At 54.6% G+C, this 18,258-nt stretch overlaps 7 protein-coding genes across 7 annotated transcripts; 2 read left to right on the top strand and 5 right to left on the bottom strand.

Moving 5' to 3' along the window:
• Window positions 1–689: 689 nt before the first annotated feature.
• On the bottom strand, window positions 690–2,514 carry A1O7_00967 (uncharacterized protein; the record flags this gene model as incomplete). Its single annotated transcript, XM_007755007.1, has 3 exons — window positions 690–1,476; window positions 1,538–2,024; window positions 2,082–2,514. The coding sequence occupies 3 exons, from the start codon at window positions 2,512–2,514 to the stop codon at window positions 690–692; spliced, it is 1,707 nt and encodes a 568-aa protein (XP_007753197.1).
• Window positions 2,515–3,365: 851 nt separating this feature from the next.
• A1O7_00966 (uncharacterized protein) lies at window positions 3,366–5,867 on the bottom strand (the record flags this gene model as incomplete). The annotated part of the gene is made up of 1 exon (XM_007755006.1): window positions 3,366–5,867. The coding sequence occupies one exon, from the start codon at window positions 5,865–5,867 to the stop codon at window positions 3,366–3,368; it is 2,502 nt and encodes an 833-aa protein (XP_007753196.1).
• Window positions 5,868–6,518: 651 nt separating this feature from the next.
• A1O7_00965 (L-fuculose-phosphate aldolase) lies at window positions 6,519–7,561 on the top strand (the record flags this gene model as incomplete). The annotated part of the gene is made up of 3 exons (XM_007755005.1): window positions 6,519–6,828; window positions 6,884–6,999; window positions 7,070–7,561. The coding sequence occupies 3 exons, from the start codon at window positions 6,519–6,521 to the stop codon at window positions 7,559–7,561; spliced, it is 918 nt and encodes a 305-aa protein (XP_007753195.1).
• A 323-nt stretch (window positions 7,562–7,884) lies between these two features.
• On the bottom strand, window positions 7,885–8,337 carry A1O7_00964 (uncharacterized protein; the record flags this gene model as incomplete). The annotated part of the gene is made up of 2 exons (XM_007755004.1): window positions 7,885–8,201; window positions 8,283–8,337. 2 exons carry the CDS (start codon window positions 8,335–8,337, stop codon window positions 7,885–7,887), a joined length of 372 nt encoding a protein of 123 aa, XP_007753194.1.
• A 953-nt stretch (window positions 8,338–9,290) lies between these two features.
• Window positions 9,291–11,102, bottom strand: A1O7_00963 (uncharacterized protein; the record flags this gene model as incomplete). The annotated part of the gene is made up of 1 exon (XM_007755003.1): window positions 9,291–11,102. The coding sequence occupies one exon, from the start codon at window positions 11,100–11,102 to the stop codon at window positions 9,291–9,293; it is 1,812 nt and encodes a 603-aa protein (XP_007753193.1).
• A 1,922-nt stretch (window positions 11,103–13,024) lies between these two features.
• On the bottom strand, window positions 13,025–14,143 carry A1O7_00962 (uncharacterized protein; the record flags this gene model as incomplete). Its single annotated transcript, XM_007755002.1, has 1 exon — window positions 13,025–14,143. One exon carries the CDS (start codon window positions 14,141–14,143, stop codon window positions 13,025–13,027), a length of 1,119 nt encoding a protein of 372 aa, XP_007753192.1.
• A 2,017-nt stretch (window positions 14,144–16,160) lies between these two features.
• Window positions 16,161–17,966, top strand: A1O7_00961 (uncharacterized protein; the record flags this gene model as incomplete). The annotated part of the gene is made up of 3 exons (XM_007755001.1): window positions 16,161–17,266; window positions 17,315–17,520; window positions 17,608–17,966. 3 exons carry the CDS (start codon window positions 16,161–16,163, stop codon window positions 17,964–17,966), a joined length of 1,671 nt encoding a protein of 556 aa, XP_007753191.1.
• Window positions 17,967–18,258: the final 292 nt, after the last annotated feature.

Genomic DNA, 18,258 nt, shown 5'->3' with positions numbered 1-18,258 from the left:
GGAGTGGATTCACAAAGGCTGGCTAGCTACTGTAGCTAGGCAGCGAGCCTTTCTTCTGGTTATTTTATATACGTTTTTGCCCGGCTTGGACATGTGGACAGACAAGACAGTCTTTACTGCGTTGGATAGATACCCTTGGAGACGGGCGAGACACATGAGCAGACAGTCTTTACTGCGTTGAGAGATACCCTCGGAGACAGGCACTGTGGCGGCGAGTTTTAGGGTTGACGGTTCTTAGATTCCTGTTTCGAATGGTGGTACCATACTTCAAGGCCGAAGGGCGGATCCACCATCCATTGTACAAGATACGTACCTAAGTGGAAGCTTTAAGGTCCATTATCCCGTGAAATGTAAAGCAATATGTGCAATCTGATTCTTCAACTCCCTGCCGCAAGCGCGCACACGATAAATCGAAGATATGAGAAGCGCACCCATCTTGGTGTCTCTCTAGTGTGTTGATTGATTGATTTGAAGGTACAGACGTACCTACTGGTCGTCCATCTCAAGGCCACACCGGTGACAAGCATACCAGGTGCCACCCAGCAACCTGAGGTGGCAAGCACACAGGGTGCCTCCTACCACCTCAGAAGACAGCAACGTCTACTACAGGTAGATGTCAGGTTGCCAGGGTACAGATGTCAAGGCAAGTTTCCAGAGTTTTGGGCAGTAGTTTTATTGGACGCATGTTGTCATTGTGCTACATCCTGGATGTCTGCCTGCTGCTGAGTCGCTTTCCAAACGTCAAGTCCATCAAAGTCACTGGTCCGCGGATGCCACAGGAATGTCTTCATCAACGCTTTCAAGTCCTTCCAGTTTTGTATCCGTATGCCCACCTCCCCGAGCACCTCCATGACTCGCAGCAGGAACCACGGGCGATCCGGCAGTCCGATGGAGGCGATCGAGCCCATGATCAGTATCCACAAATGTAGTCGCAGCCTGGAGCCGTTGAAGACTGTCCAGTCTGTAACTTGTAGAGCGCGCTTCAGCCTCTCCACGAGGGTTTCAAAGGGTCCCACGACTGGGGGGACGGGGAATACCACGAGAAACGAGTAGACGATGCAGGCGAGGCGGCAGCTCTCGTACTGTGGATCGATGTCCTCGATGACCAATGCCTCCTCTGGCTGCAGAGACATCAATTTATGCTGTACATAGTTTCGCTGGTCGATGATTTCGGGCGACGTTCGGGGTATCCATCGTCCACTGGCGTGGTTCTCGACCACGACGGTGAAGTCGGCCATGTCTCGGATGACCTCGGAGAGACGATCTAGGTACCAGGCTGCTGTGGAGGAGGCGGCGTCCAAGCTCCAGACCTGCCAGAAGCCTGTGCCCAACTGGCCTAGGTCTTTTTCCACGGCCTCGCGTTCGTGCTGCGATACCGCGAGCCGGCGGCCGTCTTCCTGGACGAAGGTCGTCGTGTGGGACACGAACGGGAAAATCGGTCGCGTGAGATTGCGGACGGCACCCATGACACCGGCCCTGGCACGGAGTACGGACTCAGCCGCGCGGCACGAGGCTTGTTGGGTAGGTACAAACTTACCACGATACGGTTTGCGCGACTCCGGGGGTCTTGATCTTCCGCAAATCTCCCAGCAGCTCCATCATCTTGACCAGGCCGAGGACATGCTCGATCACAATGTCCATCTTCAGATAGATGTGGATGGATTGCAGCTCCCGCAGGAAGCTCTGCCGGGGGTAACTCTGCGCGGATCGCAGGTTGTCCTCCCTTCCCGAGTACGCGAGCACCAGAACGGCCCAGATGTTCGAGTCGGAGAGTGCTCGATCAGGGTCCGGACTGCTGATCTCCTTGTTGAGATGACGGATGGCTTCCGTGCCGACCATGAGCTCCGTTGCGGTTGGATTGCTGATACCTTGCTGGATGCGATCGTGGACCATCACCGCAAACATCATGGCGTGGAGTTGGGCCGGGTGCATCGAGAGTGAGGCCATGAGATCGCTCGAGAAAGCGCGGCCATAGGGGGCACTTAGAGCGGCCTTTGAGACCAGCTTGGCCAGCACTTCGGGCACTGAGAAGAGTAATCAGTATGCTTCCAAGTGGTACAGATCACCTCCGGTCGACTGACGACTGTGCATGTGTCTTCTGACAAGATCATTGGGAAACGGCGAGGGTAGCAGGGGATTGATCTCCTCGCCGTCGGGTTCCAGCAGCCACGACGGGCTGTCGTTGTACTTCACCACGGAGAGAGAGTCATCATGTTTGTCCTCCCCGGGAAGCGGCTTCCCTCGGTGGGTTTCGTGGACATGCTTCCTGCCCTTGACCGCACGGTTGAGATGAGGCTTCCTTGCTGCATGTAGCCGTGCAGTCGACTTGGACGGGATGGTTTCCTTTCGAGCACGGGCACGGGCACGATCTTCAGAGCTGGACGGTGCATCCTCGTCTATGTCGTGAGTCAGACTTTGCGGCTCTCTTGGAGGCACGTCTGCTCGGTTCCGGAAAGTGACCGAGCCCTCCCACAGGGCGGCGTCCCGGGGTCGCAGGCCGTCACGTCCGGGCATGGTTGCGGGAACCTGCCCGAGTCAGACGTCATGGAAGTCAACGCATGGTGCTGCAACACGAGGTGTCTTTGCACATGGAAATCGGTGATCAACGGAGAACTATTGTTGGGTGCGGACGTGAGGCCTCGTCCTCGATTATGAGGGGGGGTCGTTGGTTCGACTTTGCCCTGACCGAGTGGGACAAGGGACATGCCTGCCTGTAGTGCCCGGACAAGGCTGTTCCTCCCGGCTTCGACCTAGCCCCGAAATCCAACTACCCAAAGCGGTGCGAGGTGAGCGGCCACTCAGAGGCGCTACCGACTGTGCAGTGGTTAGTGATTACTTGCATTGAATTCGACTGAAGTAATTCCCTCTCGTGACTAGAAACTAGGGTTCCTGCCCCTTTTGGCAGATTCCAGCCGCCATACAGCTCATTCAGCACCTCGTTTGACCGGGTTGAAAGGGTTGCTCACGCAATGTGACTGCGTACGGCCACACAGTCTTTCGCCTGGAGTTTCCCGGTGCTGCGCGGCTGCTTTCAGTTAATATCGTGAGACTCTGGTTGGTTCCTTGCAGTACCAGCCGAAACGGACAATCGCGGTAGGTATCGTTCAGGTGGTTCTGGCAGAAGCTGTCCATCCCGATCGACGATGTCCATAGCCAGTACTCCGTGCATACTCCTGCACACAATACCGTTGACCTCGAGGCCAGCTCCAGCCAGTATTATGTTCCTGGTATACGTGCAGATCTTTACGGTTACGGTGGTCGCAATGCTAGCACCATGGCGAAAAAGCAACAGGTGGACTCGCACATGCATATTCATGTCTCATTTGACGTTCCCCCCACGGATACGTGCTATCTAGAGGTATCACTCAAGGGCGCCTCGGAGCAGGATATCCTGCCTGCCCAGGCTGATTGGACACTCCCCCGAACTTGATCCCAATGTCCGGTGTCCATATGCCGCCACCTGCAATAGTGCCACCAGCGACATTCACAGGCAAGGGCGCCGTTGACGGCATGACGCTTGCAGGAGGGTTTCTCGTCGGTATTGGAGCCGCCATGGCCTCTTGCCCATCTCCAGGCGGCTGTTGCTGCGCACGACTCCTCGTTTGTGGTGCGGCGGCATTCTGACTCTGATTCCTCAATTCGCGCCGCGTCTCCTGGAGGTTGAGCCTGCCCATATCTTGGCCAGCGAGTTCCGCTTCAAGCTGGCTGGCCTCAACTCTCCGCTCAGAGACCTGGGTCTTGCAGTTCTCCCTAAAACGGGTGACGTGGCTGGCGAGGTCATTGTAGAACTTCCTGCCAGTCTCGAGATTGCTAATGAGCTCCTTGTACTTTGCATAGCCCATGTCGAGAGCTTGAAGCGCCTTCTGCCGCTCTTTGGTACTCGTGTCACCTCGTCGAGCGTCCAAAAGGGCCTTATTTGCCTCTCGCAGTCGTGCTACGATCTGGTCTTGCTCTTCCTGTTCGGCAATCAGAGCCTCGCGATCCGGTTCGTAGGCTTCCAGACGCTTTTCGAACAGTTTCTCGAACTGTCCTGGCTCGATCTTTTGCATTGGGTATTCCCGCTCGAGGCGTGCGGCTTCGGCAAGCAAGGCCGGGCCAATGTCGTCAGCCTTTGCCTTCTCCTTCAGCGCCGCCATCCTGTTTTTGCGCCGCGTTTCTAGCCGAGAGACCTCGTTGAGAACTGCTCGTAAGCGGGAAGCGGCTTGGTCAATTGCTGGTGTCATGGTGACTTGGCTGGAAGACGGGACGAACCGCTCAAGATCTCGGTTCGTCCCAGTCAATATTTTGAGAATGTGTTCATTTTCTCGGAATTTTGTCTGCACCAGGCTGTCGCTTGAGCCGGCAGAATTGAGGTAGGCCTTCAGCTCGGTCGAGTTCTGGTAAAGCTTTGCCAGGGCTTGGGTAGAAGGCGGTCGGTTCCATCTATCCGTGCCATATTTCGCCCGAGCACGGTCATCTTCGACCTTTTCCGCTTCGAGCAATGCAACCCCTTCCTGGTAGACTGCGAGATCGTTGGTTTTCAGCTTGGTTGTATCTTCCATGGACCTCTTGATCCGATACAAAGCATCTTGTTGTCGCAGCTCTTCAGCTTTGGACACCAGGCTCCCTGGCAGACCAAGTGGCTTCTCCAATGCCTGTAGGGACCCAGGCAGATCGAGCGATTCGAGCACCTCTCTCAGCCGGGCGGTCATGGCTTCCAGATCTACAATGATCGACTGACTGACAAGACGGTCTCGCCGGTCGGCATATATTGACGCAGCCTGGTGTACTGCGTAAGGCACTAGCTTCTCGAACAACGGCCGACCGAAGGGTCTCCCCTCCCCCAGCAGGGAAATCCCGTTCTGCACATCGTTAGGCGTCTTTGCAGCCACCATGTTCGTCCGGTCCAGAAGTCGAAGTTCCGATCTGGGCGTCTCCGTCTGCAGATAGATCAGATCGTTGTCCTTCTCTGCTCGCTTCAGCTCCTCAGCGACTCTGTTCTTGAGACCGTTCAGGTCTCCGAGTACGGTGGGGTTGATCCACCGAGCCTCCTGCAGACCCTCGTTCACGCACGCGAGACTGTCCTTGAGTCTCGCAACCTCCTCGCCATATTGTTTGTTTTGCAAGCAATACTGGGACTGCCTGAATTGGGCCGCAGCGGCGAAATGGTGATGTTTTGCTTGAAAGTGATGAATCCACTCGGTGCTCACGGCCCTTGATCGCCTCGCCGAATCTGCAGCAAAGATATAGTAGTCGGACACCTTGGCGGCCAGTTTTGCCACAGTACCATCCGACATGTTCTTCTTGATAGCGATCTGCCAGAAGCTTTCCTGTGCCTGAGCCAGACATAACTGCTGCAGACTCTCCAGTGTTATTTCATCCATATCTTCAGGTGGGGAGGATCGCATGTCAGGCAGAATTTCCGTCCGGATGAACGCAAAGGTCCCCGCCGCGCCCATGCTATACTCAGCGGCAGACTTGAGCCCATCGATCGAGGTTCGATTCGTCCCGAAGGCGAGCTGCGAGTAGAGCGCACCCAGGTTGAAGAGGATATTCGCCAGCTCAAATCTCAAGTTGTTCTGCAGCGCGGGTTTGTCCCTATCGTATCCGATCGCAGGGTACCAAGGAAAGTCCACGCCGATGTCGATGGGAAACTTGCCGCCAAGGTAGCGCAATTGCGCGGCGTATATCTGCAGTCTCTTGATGCCACTGACATGAGCCTCGCGGACATTGATAGCGTCGTTCCTCAGCCTATCGATCTCTCGCAGGTCATCCTCAAACATGCCTGGAGACTGGTCATATTTTGTCGAGATGTATTGTTTGATGGCGGAGGACAGGTCGACCGTATGCGTCCGTCGGAACGGGATTTCGAGGAGGTTCCTGAGCATGTAAGCGTGATTCCGATCGTTGCGATGGCGCATTTTACTTACGACGCCATACTGCATCAACCTGGAGTGAGGACTACCGTGCCAGTGCTACGAGCGCCCTCACTTGACACAGAGTTGATCGCAGGCTGCTCAGCCTTGCCGTGACGTCACACATACTATTCCAGATCAGGGCTAGGTCGAGCCTTGTGGCAGCCTGGTCGAGCCCACCTCATCAGCCTCACCTTCGTGTCTTCATTTTCGGTTCGAGAGCCAATCCGGCGCATTGCCAGAGTTGGACCGTCGCATCTCTCCCCGGAACAGTCGACATGGTGAGTTGCATGCCACCAGTCGCCATTTGATTCCATTAAAGGGGGATCCTACACAACCCAATGGACGATAGGCGGAGTTCTCCACGGCATGCTGAGACCCCACGTCGGTCCAATGGAGATATCAATCTCTTGACACCGGGATATCTTTCACGCCTTTCAACATCTGAGCCTGCCACTTCTTTAATATCCGTTACCACCGTACATACATTGTTACAGGCACTCAAAAGTTGTTGATTGTGTTAGTACCACTCTCAGCCGTCGTGGTCTTTCATCCGTCCCCATACCCCTTGGCAGTCTATCGTTGCCCATCCGAGTATCCTAGCATAGATATCTCCGAGTAAACATGGCCCCTTCAGCGATTAGCGACCTTCTTCCCTCTGTCCCTGTCGCATCCAAGTCCGCCAACCCCCAGGATGCGGAAAAACACGTCCATGGCATGGAAGACAAGAGTCCACTGGCTGCCATCTCCCATGGCGACGTGATGCTGCCCGGTATCCCAAAGTTCGGCAATGACTTTGCCGCCCAACGCCAATGGCAGCTGGAACACATGGCCGCTGCGTTCCGCCATTGGGCAAGGGAGGGCTTCGTCGAGGGTATCTCTGGGCACATCAGCGTGCGGGACCCGGAGAGCCATGAAGTGTTCTGGACAAATCGTACGTCGTCAACTTCTTTTGCGTGGGAAAAAGAGTGTATACTAACGACTGCTAGCTCTGGGCGTCCACTTCGGACTTTTGAAAGCCTCGGATATGATTGCCGTGAACCTGGATGGTAAGGTCGTGGGCGGCAATCGCACGCGGCCACCCAATGCTGCCGGATTCCTCATTGTAAGTAACCCAAAGTATTCCTCCCCCAAATCACCAAGCCAGTCTCTAACACGAGCCTTTCCACCCACAGCACAGCGAAGTCCACAAAGCCCGCCCCGATGTCACGGCAATCTGCCACGCGCACACCGTCTACGGCAAAGCATGGTCCGTCTTCGGCCGACCGCTCGAAATGCTCACCCAGGACGCGTGCAAATTCTACAAGGCCCACAGCGTCTACAACTCGTACGGCGGCGTCGTGCTCGCGTCCGAGGAAGGCGCGCAGATCGCCCAGGCCCTCGGCCCCACGAACAAAGCGTGCATACTGCGGAACCACGGCCTCCTGACCGTGGGGAAGACGGTCGATGAGGCGGCTTTTCTGTTCACGAGCATGGAGCATGCGTGCCAGGGGCAGTTGCTTGCTGAGGCGGCCGCGCAGGGTGGCGGTTTGAAGAAGGTGCTGATCAGCGAGGAGGAAGCCGCGTATACGAACAAGATGGAGAGTGATGAGGAGACGTGTTATGCTGAGTTTCAGGTTTATATTGACTGGGAGGATCATCATAGTAAGGGGGATTTCAGGAAGTGAAGAAAGTATTGTCGGTTGATGAATAGGTAGTTGTTTGGCTGGTAGAATACAGGAGCCTGAAAGTCTCAGCCTGTTCATGGGTTGGAAAAATCGGTGCTATGATATGGGCTTTACCACGGCATTGCGTGGTGGTACTCGTGGCTGTGGCCGAATCAATCTGCGTGCCGGCTGTACCGAGTAATGGGGATCAGGCCAGTCTGAGGATCGGTGTAGTCCATATGATCCCTCAACTCTTGGGTTGTTGCCTCCTGCATCACAAGGGAAGCTGACACAGGCATAACAGCTTGCTTGGTTCGTGGGAGGCATTCCCTGTTTCAGCCTCCTCAATGCCCTGCATCTTCCTGAGGCTGGTTCTGGTTTTGATCCAGGAACTGATCCTGGATCCGGATCCGTTCCTGCTCCAGTTGCTGCTGCGCCTGCCGCCGAACTTCGTCATGGTTTTCGTTCCGCTCTAGTTGCTCCTGCAGTTGCCGGCGAACTCCGTCGATATCGTCTGGGTCCTGTCTGTCCTCCCGGCCCCAGTCATTCCAGCTACTGGTAATTGCACAGCCGACCAAAATCCACCTTGATAAGAAACTCCACAATGCGAGACGCCAAAGAATGGCTCTCTGCCATAGTGGCCTCTTCCATATTCCGGCACCTGTTGCAATCGTAGCTAGCAGGAGGAATGGACTTGCCTCGCAAGATAAGAGGAGAGCTCGCTGAAGGTTAGGATATGCACGGCCAAATGCTGTAGTCCTGGTGTGGTTGCCATTTCTGGATCGTCTGGGAGGCATGCTGTGTCGTGGGATGTGTTGTCCTTCGGAGGTAGGTGATCTGAAATGTGCCACTCGTCGCCTTTCCCGAAGTTAAGACTCGCGTTCTAGGTGTTTGTTGACGTGGCCTGGCGTATCGTCGCGCCAGGTGTCGAGAGACCGATGGTCCAAGGGCACCAGTGACGCGTAACCTTGAGCTGAGAAAGGCAAACGGCAGAGAGGAGAGTGATGGCGAGGTCGCCTTTGTTCGAAATCGACGCTTCTTTTCTGCGTTTCAATGATTCAATGCTCCTGCATCAAACGCTCTGCAATTGTGGAATTGATGACCGATTGGTAAATTGAGTTGATCTCGACTTGAACCCGTCAGGCTAGCCAGCTAGCAAGATCACATTGACATTGTCCGTTCAAGCATCACCGGTCCAACAATGAGATCAAGGTGACCGATGCAAAAGCTGTGAGCAATTCGGCAAGATGTTTGTTCTTGGATCGTAGAGTCGCAGTGCTTGCACTGTTGTTCCTTAAGATAATAGTGGGCACGCGAGCAGGAAACGAGAGAATGCGACGAGGCAGTTCGACATTTAGACTCGCTTACATCATCTACGGGGGAGCAATTGCACGTCATACGTCAATGTTTCTTAGCGGTCACGGCGGAGTATGTGGACCTTGGACTTGACTCAGAGGGCATGATAAGTGCGTCGTGCACTACGTGTCGTTGCCTAGGTACCTATGAAAGTCTATGTAAACAATACAAGCGTGTTCCAGAGAGGCGTAGCTGTGTCGGTGCAAGGCCTCGGATGGCCTGCTCTGGAACAGACGCATGAATGAATGAATGGCTGACAGAGTCTGTGTCCTGTTCACTTGTCTGTGCAACCCAATGTCGAACACTCGCCGAAGCTGACCATGCTCAGAAAGATTCCATCAAACAAGCACTTGCTCCGTATTCTCGAATCGAATCGTTCTTCTCGTTAACACGACTACCAGGCAAACCCCTCTTCAATGAGATCCAAGTTGACACCTTTGTCGAGCAGCAACCTCGAAGCGCGCCTCACTTCGTCAGCCAATCCGCCACCTGCACAGACGCTGACTCCCATACAGCCCGCCTTGTATAATGCTTCGCGCCGGACGATAGACTCGACATCGGGCCTGCCTCTCGCCATCTGAACCTGCTCGCTCGGACTCTTGATGACCTGACTTAGCCCCGCTCGCGTGATGTACAAGAGGACCTTGAGCACTTCTCTGCGGCCCTCGAGTGCCAGGATCTCGTGCATCCATGGTCGAACCCAGTCCAGACATTCTGTGGTGGGCACGACCCAGACCAAGGTGACACGCTGTGCCGCAACAGTGCCCTTGCCGTATCCTTCCACAAGTTGCTTGACGTGTCCCAGTTGATGGGTGATTCCTACGCCGCCCGCGAAGAGGATGACCGTTCCATAGCTGGACAGACTGTGTCCGCCACCGTAAGGACCCTCAACCAGAGCCGTGACTGGGAGGCTTGTCTGTCCAAGCATAGCGCTGTTCCAGAGCTTTTGTGTGAAACCGGTGTGTTTCTTGACGATCAGCGATATGGTTTCCTCTCCTGCGAGTCTTTCCATGTCCCTATTCCGCACGCGGATGATCGGAGCTTTCTCGTTGTAGCTAGACTTGCGAGATATGGGTTGACTCAAAGAGCCTACGTCACCGCACCAGGCAACAGAGAAGGGATGTGCAGTCCAGAGACCGATGGCTGGCACCGTCAGGTACAGCGACTGACCAGGTCGGTGATTCCAGGGTCGCGTGACATTGAGGGTAATTTTGACTGCGCCGCCACCGAGAGGCTCGATCTTCGCTTTCGAGCCACCCCTGCCAACGCTTCTGTAGAGCAATGTCGCAAGCCGCCAGGACCTCGATACAACCCATATGATGGCCGCACTCAGCAGTAAGCCCCGCTGAGGGAGATCCTCCAGGTGTCTCCACAGGAAGACCACTACCAAGAGAGCGAGTACAATGTGTAAGTGGAGGAAAAACTCGTAGACCAAGCTCCGGAAGACCTTTGGGCTCAATAATGAAATGGCAACAAAAGCAATAGTGGCAATCAAGCCGCTGTAGATGAACGGAGACTCCATCGACTCCGCCACACCGGACCAGCCGTAGCGTTTCACTTTAGCCACGAGCCAGCATACAGTGTGAGCGACGCCTTGCAAGACTGCCACACGACCAAACCAGCGGTGCATCATAATGAAGGTGTCATAAGAGATGTCGAGCAACGATATCAGAGGATTCTTGACTGAAGCCATGACCATGATTGGGATCAGGTTTACGACTGATAGTGTTCCGGTGCGGTTGCGCAGGATAGGCAGGACCTGCAGTTCAGCATCTGACCACGGTATGTTCCAGGTAGACGCAAACACATTTGTGCCGATGACGAGGGTGATGAAGAGCGCCTGGAAGCGCGTCGGAAGGGTTCCAAAGTTGACATGCTGTGAGAATTTGATTTCTCTCGCTCGCCGGTAGAATAGGAGGGGCGCGTACAGAAGCGTGCTCTTGACCATGGACAGGACCGGTGAAGATGAAGCGAAGTAACGCGAAGCACCGGTGCCGCTCATGGATGCCAGGTGTCGAAGGTGCGCGCTAAATCGTGTGATTGCCGCGTTCGCAAGGAGGAGGCTGACGACACCGAGCAAGGCCCAGAGGTAGTTGTGTCCCAACGACTTGTTGAGCCCATCGAGGTAGATTTTGGTCGCGTCGTTCTGATAGTGGGAACTGCCGCCAGTGCTCGAATTCCCCGATGTTGCTGCACGAGCAACCATGCCTACAGATGTCATCGTCTCAAATGGCGGAGGAAACTGTCTTTGTGTTGGAAGCAATCAGAATAAAGGAGGGACTGAAAACAAAGGACGAGTCCAGCTCGTGGGAAGTTGGAGAACGACACTGTGGACGGTCACTGACCAAAGCAGCTGTGCGAGACGAGCATTGGGAGAAGCGACGGAAAAGAGTGAAGGATAGTTGGGGGTGAGGGAGTGACAAGTAGAAGACGCTGTGGAAGGCTGTAACGGTCCCTGATGCTGTGGACTGAGTTCGATATCCAATTCACCCAAGATCTCTCGGCCTTTGCCGAAACGACGACACTTCTGGGCTTGCGCAATCCGAGTTAAGGTTAAGCGGACCTGGGTCTGAAACGAACCTACCATGGGCGACTGGGTACTGTGTATATCAACCACCAGTTGGCGATTTCTTGGTCTGGCGCAATCTCGGCCAGCGGGGCGGGCCATAGCTTGCCACTATTAATACCGGCCGGAATGTCCGTGTGGTACGGACAAAGGACCGCGAAAAGAAAGGGAGAGGATATCGCCGGGGCAGGGTGGACAAAGAACGTAACGCAGGCATACTGTGGACGCAAAGCTCACGATGGTGACGACGAGAACCTGGCGGTGGGAATTCCTGCAGAGCATCCATCGAGAAGCTAAGCGCGACGGAACAGGAATGTGGAGCAACGTGTTGACGCTGCTAGACTCTGGCCGTGGAAAGGGCAAAGAGCATATGGAGGGGAGGAGTCGTGAAGATGGTCGGCGTCCCTGGGCACAGCGGAGATGAAGCAGGAGCCGTTGAAGGGCCACGAGGTGGGCGGAGATGTGACTGCCAAGGAGACGCGTGGCTTCTCCCATCGGCGACTGTCGCCATCGAGTCGGACAAGATCAACAAGGATCAATACAGTATCCCACATCTCTGAGCAGCTGCTCTTCCCCGTCGCTCCTGAGACTGTACTATCACCAGCTATCAATCTCAACTGCTTAGCCCTGGTGTTGACATCGAGCTTGCGGAGAAATTAATGTGGACATCTACTGTGGCATACAGTATCCCCTGCTGCCTCCTGGCCCACGCCCATTTCTCCTGAATGAGCTTCCCGATGATGCTGAGTCGGGAGTCGTCAACGGAGGTCCGATCACGGGGCACATTCCTTTTCCGTCCCAAAGCATTCCGGCCCGGGTATGTATTGCATAGATAACGGCAGGACGCGCTGCGTTGAAAACACAACGCGCGATCGGCGTCGGTCAGCCAACTTCTGCAAGGGCAATGAAACCTCGTGTACGGTTGGCAACTGTACACAGCGTCTCAGTTGTGTAGCAACCGCACTGCTGGGCTACTCCGTCAAGCTCAAATCGTCTGCCAGATATGTCTATCTTCGAACTCTTGGTCCTCGCGGCCCCGCGTTCCAGGCTTGCATGCATTGGCAGCCTCTGCACAACATCGCAGAACATGGCAGCGACCTGCTCTCACACAGCATCTCCCGCCTGGGTTTCTTGGACTCACAATCTCCATTGGTGTACACCTCGAACTCGCCGAACGAATCTTGCGCTTCGGCCCTTTCCCACGCTTTGGCCCAGGCCCGCCCATGGCGATGGAACATTGGCCTCCTTGCGTGCCAACGCTGATGACCCTCGGCCAGACATTGACAAGAAAGCACTGGTATCTGGGCGAAACAAACGAGCCGTGGTCTTGTTGCACATGCGGTTGCCGTTGGCGCCGTCGAAGAGATGCGTATCGAGGCCACGTGATGGTTTGGAAACTTCTTCTCCAGCGCAACTCAAGAGGCTCTCACGCTTCGCAGCTCAAAAGATAAAACGTCTCAGGCTCACAATCACCCTCGAGTCACCTCACGCAGCATGCTTATGGTACAGACTAGCACAATACCTGCGTTCGATTTTCAGATTGCTCTGCATTTACAGTGTGACTATTCCCGACCCTTGGAGCCAATCTGATACACAAACTTCCTGCCTCCCGCCTGACCATTCCTGAGTCTGTTGAGACCCTCGGACACGCCATTGAGGCCCCCAGAAATCACTTCGAAGGGGTGACCTGAGTACTTTCCCTGTCTCAACATGTCTTCCAGCCAAACAAAGAACTCGCCAGCAAACGCTGGATCACCTTGCACATCTTCCACTGACGGTTGTTTAGGCATGCTGGGCCGATACTTAGCCTCATGTGCGGTTCCTACGAAGGTGTAGACGATGTCGACGTCCTTTGGTATGGCTTGCTCATCGTATTTCCTTGCCCCGGAAAAGACGCTGAGCCTGCCTCCGCCGTGAAGCATCTGGCTGACCTGAACCCAGCTTTCGTGTTCGTTGACCGCATCAAGGCCATTCCTGAGGTGCAGATGACGCTCCTCTGTGAGGCGCTTGACGTTCTCTCTCAACGTCTCCAGTCCCGTCCGATAATCCAGGAAAGCGTCCTGCGGAGTTTCGAGGAAACCTTTGACGTAATCACTGCTTCCACCTCCAATTGCAACGATCGGGCCGATTCCTGCCAGCTTGGCCAGTTTGATGGCATATGTGCCCAGCGAAGTGGTAGCCGCGTACACAAGCAAAGACTTCCTCTGATTCTTCTCCTGCGCGCCTGGCTGCCACGGTGCGAGGTAGCCTTGTCTTCTAAACAGAGTCAACCCGGCCGTTAGGCTGACAAGAGGAATCGTACTGGCTTCTTCGAAGCTCATCGAGTCGGGGATATGGAGCGCAGTGTGCTCCAGAGCGATAGCGTATTCAGCGTAAGCACCATACGGCTTGCCCATCGGGTGGAACGCCGCCACTCGATCATCAGGTTTGAATCGTGTCACTCCTTCCCCTACCGCGACAACGATGCCAGCTAAGTCATCGCCAGAGTTGAGGGACGTACCCGTGGCAACAAGATGGAGCCAGTCCTTTGGATTTGAAGCAGCGGCCTCGACTTTGATCAGGACATCACCGGGCGCCAGGCATTCTGGCAACGGCACCGTGGAAATTGTCGTCGTGATCGGACTGGTAGGATGCACCGTCACTGAAAGTGTTTGAACTGGCAATTCGTTTGAAGAAGCCATGGGGGTTCTGCCACTATGTCGCAAACATGGAAAACCCCGCTGATTCGTGGAGATGAGACGTAGTGTTCTTCTCCCTTGACGAGCCAAACCCCCTCGAGTCTATATACCTGAATGTCCATTGAGTAGACATGGGACGCAACGCACGTGCATTGCCGACTGTCAGCAGGCCTCGCAGGATCGCTGACACTGCGTAGCGATGCACCAATATCAGAAAGCCCGCACTCTGGTATCCACGCATCAACACAAGACCGTAATGTCCTGAACAATCGCAAACATCGGCATCTTGGATGACTAATTTTCCCTTATAATACGGAGTACCAGCGCTGCTTCATGTCTACCATGTCATACCGGAACAATTGCGACCTCTCCCATGTCATGCGGAGAGAAATCCGACGTCTACCATGTCAGTTCGCGTACTGGTGAGGCTGAATGTCACAGACCGAGAGGACTTGCCGAAGAGCGAGGACCGGGGTACAGGTGGTTACTGAAGGTGTACTGGTACGGGCTGACAAAGCTATAAGGAGCAGGCTGGTGTGTCGGACAAGCCACTTTAATAGGCCAAGCCAGGCGATTGCCAGTACTGGAAAATGCTGGAGACGCGGTATTGATTGTTAGGAGATTCGACCCTTCCTACCCCTGTAGCTACATACCAAGACAACATGCAAGGCTCGGACGCTTTAGCATCGGAGGAACGAGTACGGAGTATGTAGTGCACGCCTCTCGGGCAGTGGCCGACTCTCCGCTCGGCAGTGCTCTCATATCGTCTTAGGCCGTTGACATGTTCTTCAACGTCGACCTCATGCATTGATCTCAGAGAAGCACAAGCACAAGCACAAGAACACTGGTTTCGGCGACGGAGCTCATCCACACACGCACCCGCCGATAGTGTCCCGCTCGGGTCCAGCCCCCGGACTTCCATCCTCGCCCACTGCATCACACGCAAAACGATCGCGTCAACTAAATATGCATGCATGACCTTCCTCGGCAGATAGCAGGATAGACAGGGACAAACTTGACGCCCGGATCCACGACATTGCAGCTTCACAAAGAGACCATCTCTCCTTGTCGACCGGAACTCGGCGAGCCAACACCACATAGTCACGGTCATGCAATGTAGAGCAATCCCCGTCCTCCGACCAGAGGCGTCTCGGCTCCGTGAGAACCCCAATCCAGCTTTACCTTGTGTGTCTTCCCTCTGTGCTGGACTTGGTGAATGACCCCCCAGGGAATTGATCACCCACATTCACGCCCAACAGCGCCCGGGCTGAGTGCTGTGAGGATGTCCCACTCCCAAATCTGTGGTACAGTACAGCTCGGTTCGATCCAGTTGAGTACCTACCAGCACAGTATGCGATCACCGCGACGCAAGTCCAGCCCGGCAGTTTGTGGATGTCTTATGATAAGCCGGGAATGCCGTACTTCATACATACGAAGCATACAACGCAGTCGGTAAGTAATTGAGATCGGTTACTGTCAACACCAACCGTGACGAGCATGTGCGGAATCGTACCCCGTAGAGCACAAGGATTTTCTCGCCAAGGGCTCCGTATCAGACGTCAGCATGGTAAAGATGACTGCCACCACGAACGCCCTGATAGTCGCGTACGGTCGTGAAAGAATCTTCTTAATCTTCCTAACTCCGGCGTACGCTTCTTGTCAGGTTGTAGTGTCTGGTGCTTGGTGCTTGATGCTTGGTCCTTATGCGATTACCTGTATTTGGTACTCTCGTACGATTGCTTGGTCGACGAGGTTTTCTCGGAATATTCAACCTCTTAATACCCACCGTACGAGGTACGACGTCATTTTTTCGTCAGTGGTCTATTTGTACCTTAGACGCCACTGATGGTCGCAGCATGCACAACAGTCGTACGTGACTGTACCTCGTAGATACAATAATATATATCTAAAACCGGCATTTAAGGAAATATCGGCCTTGCGGATAGACTGGATGATCGGAGAGCTGGCGAGCTCCAACACGACTGCCGGGACTAGCTCACGCCGCCATTCAAGAAACACGATGGAGAAAGACGACGAGCAAGCGGTCGTTGGCCAGAACAGGCATCGAAAGTCCTCCGATGTCCTGCCAGACAATATAGGCAACTCTCCAGGAAGTACAGCGTCAGACTTGACCCGGAATGAGACCAACTCAGCGGCCTCCACCCTACAACAGCAGAACACGCTCGCACAGCAACCCAGTCTAGCTCAGACAGTGTCCCGTGTTCCCACGGCCACGAAAGCACCCTCTTTCTCAGTGGCACACGAGATCGCATTCATCGCAGTCATCAGCTCCGCGCAGCTTATGACTCAAGCAGCCCTTGCACAGTCTATTGCGCCCTTGCACGTCATTGGTCGTTCCTTCAACACCACGAATCCAGGCCAGTTGTCATGGTTAGCAGCCGGCTATTCTCTGACCGTGGGCACATTCATCCTCCCGGCTGGAAGATGGGGTGACCTGTACGGCCACAAGCTTCTCTTCATCCTGGGCTATTTCTGGTTCGCCTTGTGGTCCCTGGTCGCAGGACTCGCGGTCTATTCTCACTCGCTCGTCTTCTTCGCGTTTTGCAGGGGGATGCAGGGAATAGGTCCCGCCATCTTGCTACCCAATGGAGTGGCAATCTTGACCAGGACATACCCACCTGGCCCGAGGAAGAATATGGTGTTGAGCATATTCGGCGCCACAGCTCCCAGCGGCTTCGTGATAGGGGCGGCGTTCAGTGGTATCTTTACACAATTCGTATGGTGGCCTTGGGCGTATTGGGTCACAGCCGTGGTGCTGGCTATTATTGGAGTATTGGCCCTATTTGTTATACCACGCATGCCAGTCGAAGGACCCAGGGCGACATTCAAGGAGCTGGATGCCACTGGCACCGTTGTGGGGGTTGCCGGGCTGATATTCTTCAACTTTGCCTGGAATCAGGGTCCAGCTGCAGGTTGGGAAAAGGTGTATGTGTATGTTCTGTTGATACTCGGTGTCATCCTGCTGGTCATCTTCTTCTGGCATGAACGGTTCCAGGCGTCACATCCATTGGTGCCGATGTCACTACTTACAGTGGATACGAATTTGGTGTTCGGATGCGAATCCTTCGGGTGGATGAGCTTCGGGATATGGGTCTTTTATTTGTGGTGCGTCTCATCGCGTGACCTGCTTTCAACCCTTGCTGATGGATTCAGGCAATTCCTCGAGCTCGAAAGAGGTCATTCGATCCTTTTGGCGACGGCTCAGCTATCGCCCACGTGTATTGCAGGCTGTATCGCAGCAATCACGACAGGCTTCCTGATTGCTAGAATCCAGTCTGGGTGGATCATGCTCATCAGCATGAGTGCCTTCCTGACGGGAAACATTCTGCTTGGTACAATGCCGGTCCGACAAACATACTGTAGGTCTCGTCCATGCTTGTAATTGCGTTGCTTTTTCCGTCGCATAGAGGCACAAACTCAATCCGCCAGAGCTGACAAGTAGACAGGGGCACAAACCTTCGTTGCCACACTTGTCACGCCGTGGGGGATGGATATGAGTTTCCCTTCTGGAAACATTGTACTGTCCGATCACATGCCCCCCGAACACCAAGGTCTGGCTGCATCCCTCATCAACACGGTGATCAACTATAGTATTTCAATCGGCCTGGGCATGGCGGGGACAGTTGAAACGCATGTCAACTCAGGCGGAAGCGAGCCTTTGCAAGGATATCGAGGAGCCTGGTATCTTGCTGTCGGGTTTGATGGACTAGGCATAATTTGCGCCATCTGCCTCATCTTGTCGGTGAGAGCGAGGACGAAGGCTAAAGAGAAGGCTGGGAATCAGAAGGAAGAGGTAGAGGCGTAGGGTGGTTCCATTGCTTTTGTTGTCAACAAGCCTCCCACAACTCCATCACTGTCGGTGAAGCTGTTACCAGGACTCAAGCTCAGTCTTCCCAGCCGCACCTACTCACGAGCGAGTCTGCGGCGCTCATGATATAGGGGAAGGTAGTTGACTTCCACAGCAAACACCACATCGTGTGGCTTGGTCTGATCAGCGGAGGAGATTCCAATCACCATTTGGCGTGCGCAGCCCTGCAATCATCCACAAGCGAACTCGATCTCTGCTACACTGCGCTGCAGATCAAGCAATCTGTAGA

This window comes from Cladophialophora yegresii, assembly GCF_000585515.1.
Source record: "Cladophialophora yegresii CBS 114405 chromosome Unknown aczIN-supercont1.1, whole genome shotgun sequence".
Lineage (NCBI taxonomy): Eukaryota > Fungi > Ascomycota > Eurotiomycetes > Chaetothyriales > Herpotrichiellaceae > Cladophialophora > Cladophialophora yegresii.
The sequence above is the reverse complement of the archived record's forward strand: the minus strand, read 5'-3'. Positions and strand labels throughout refer to the sequence as shown.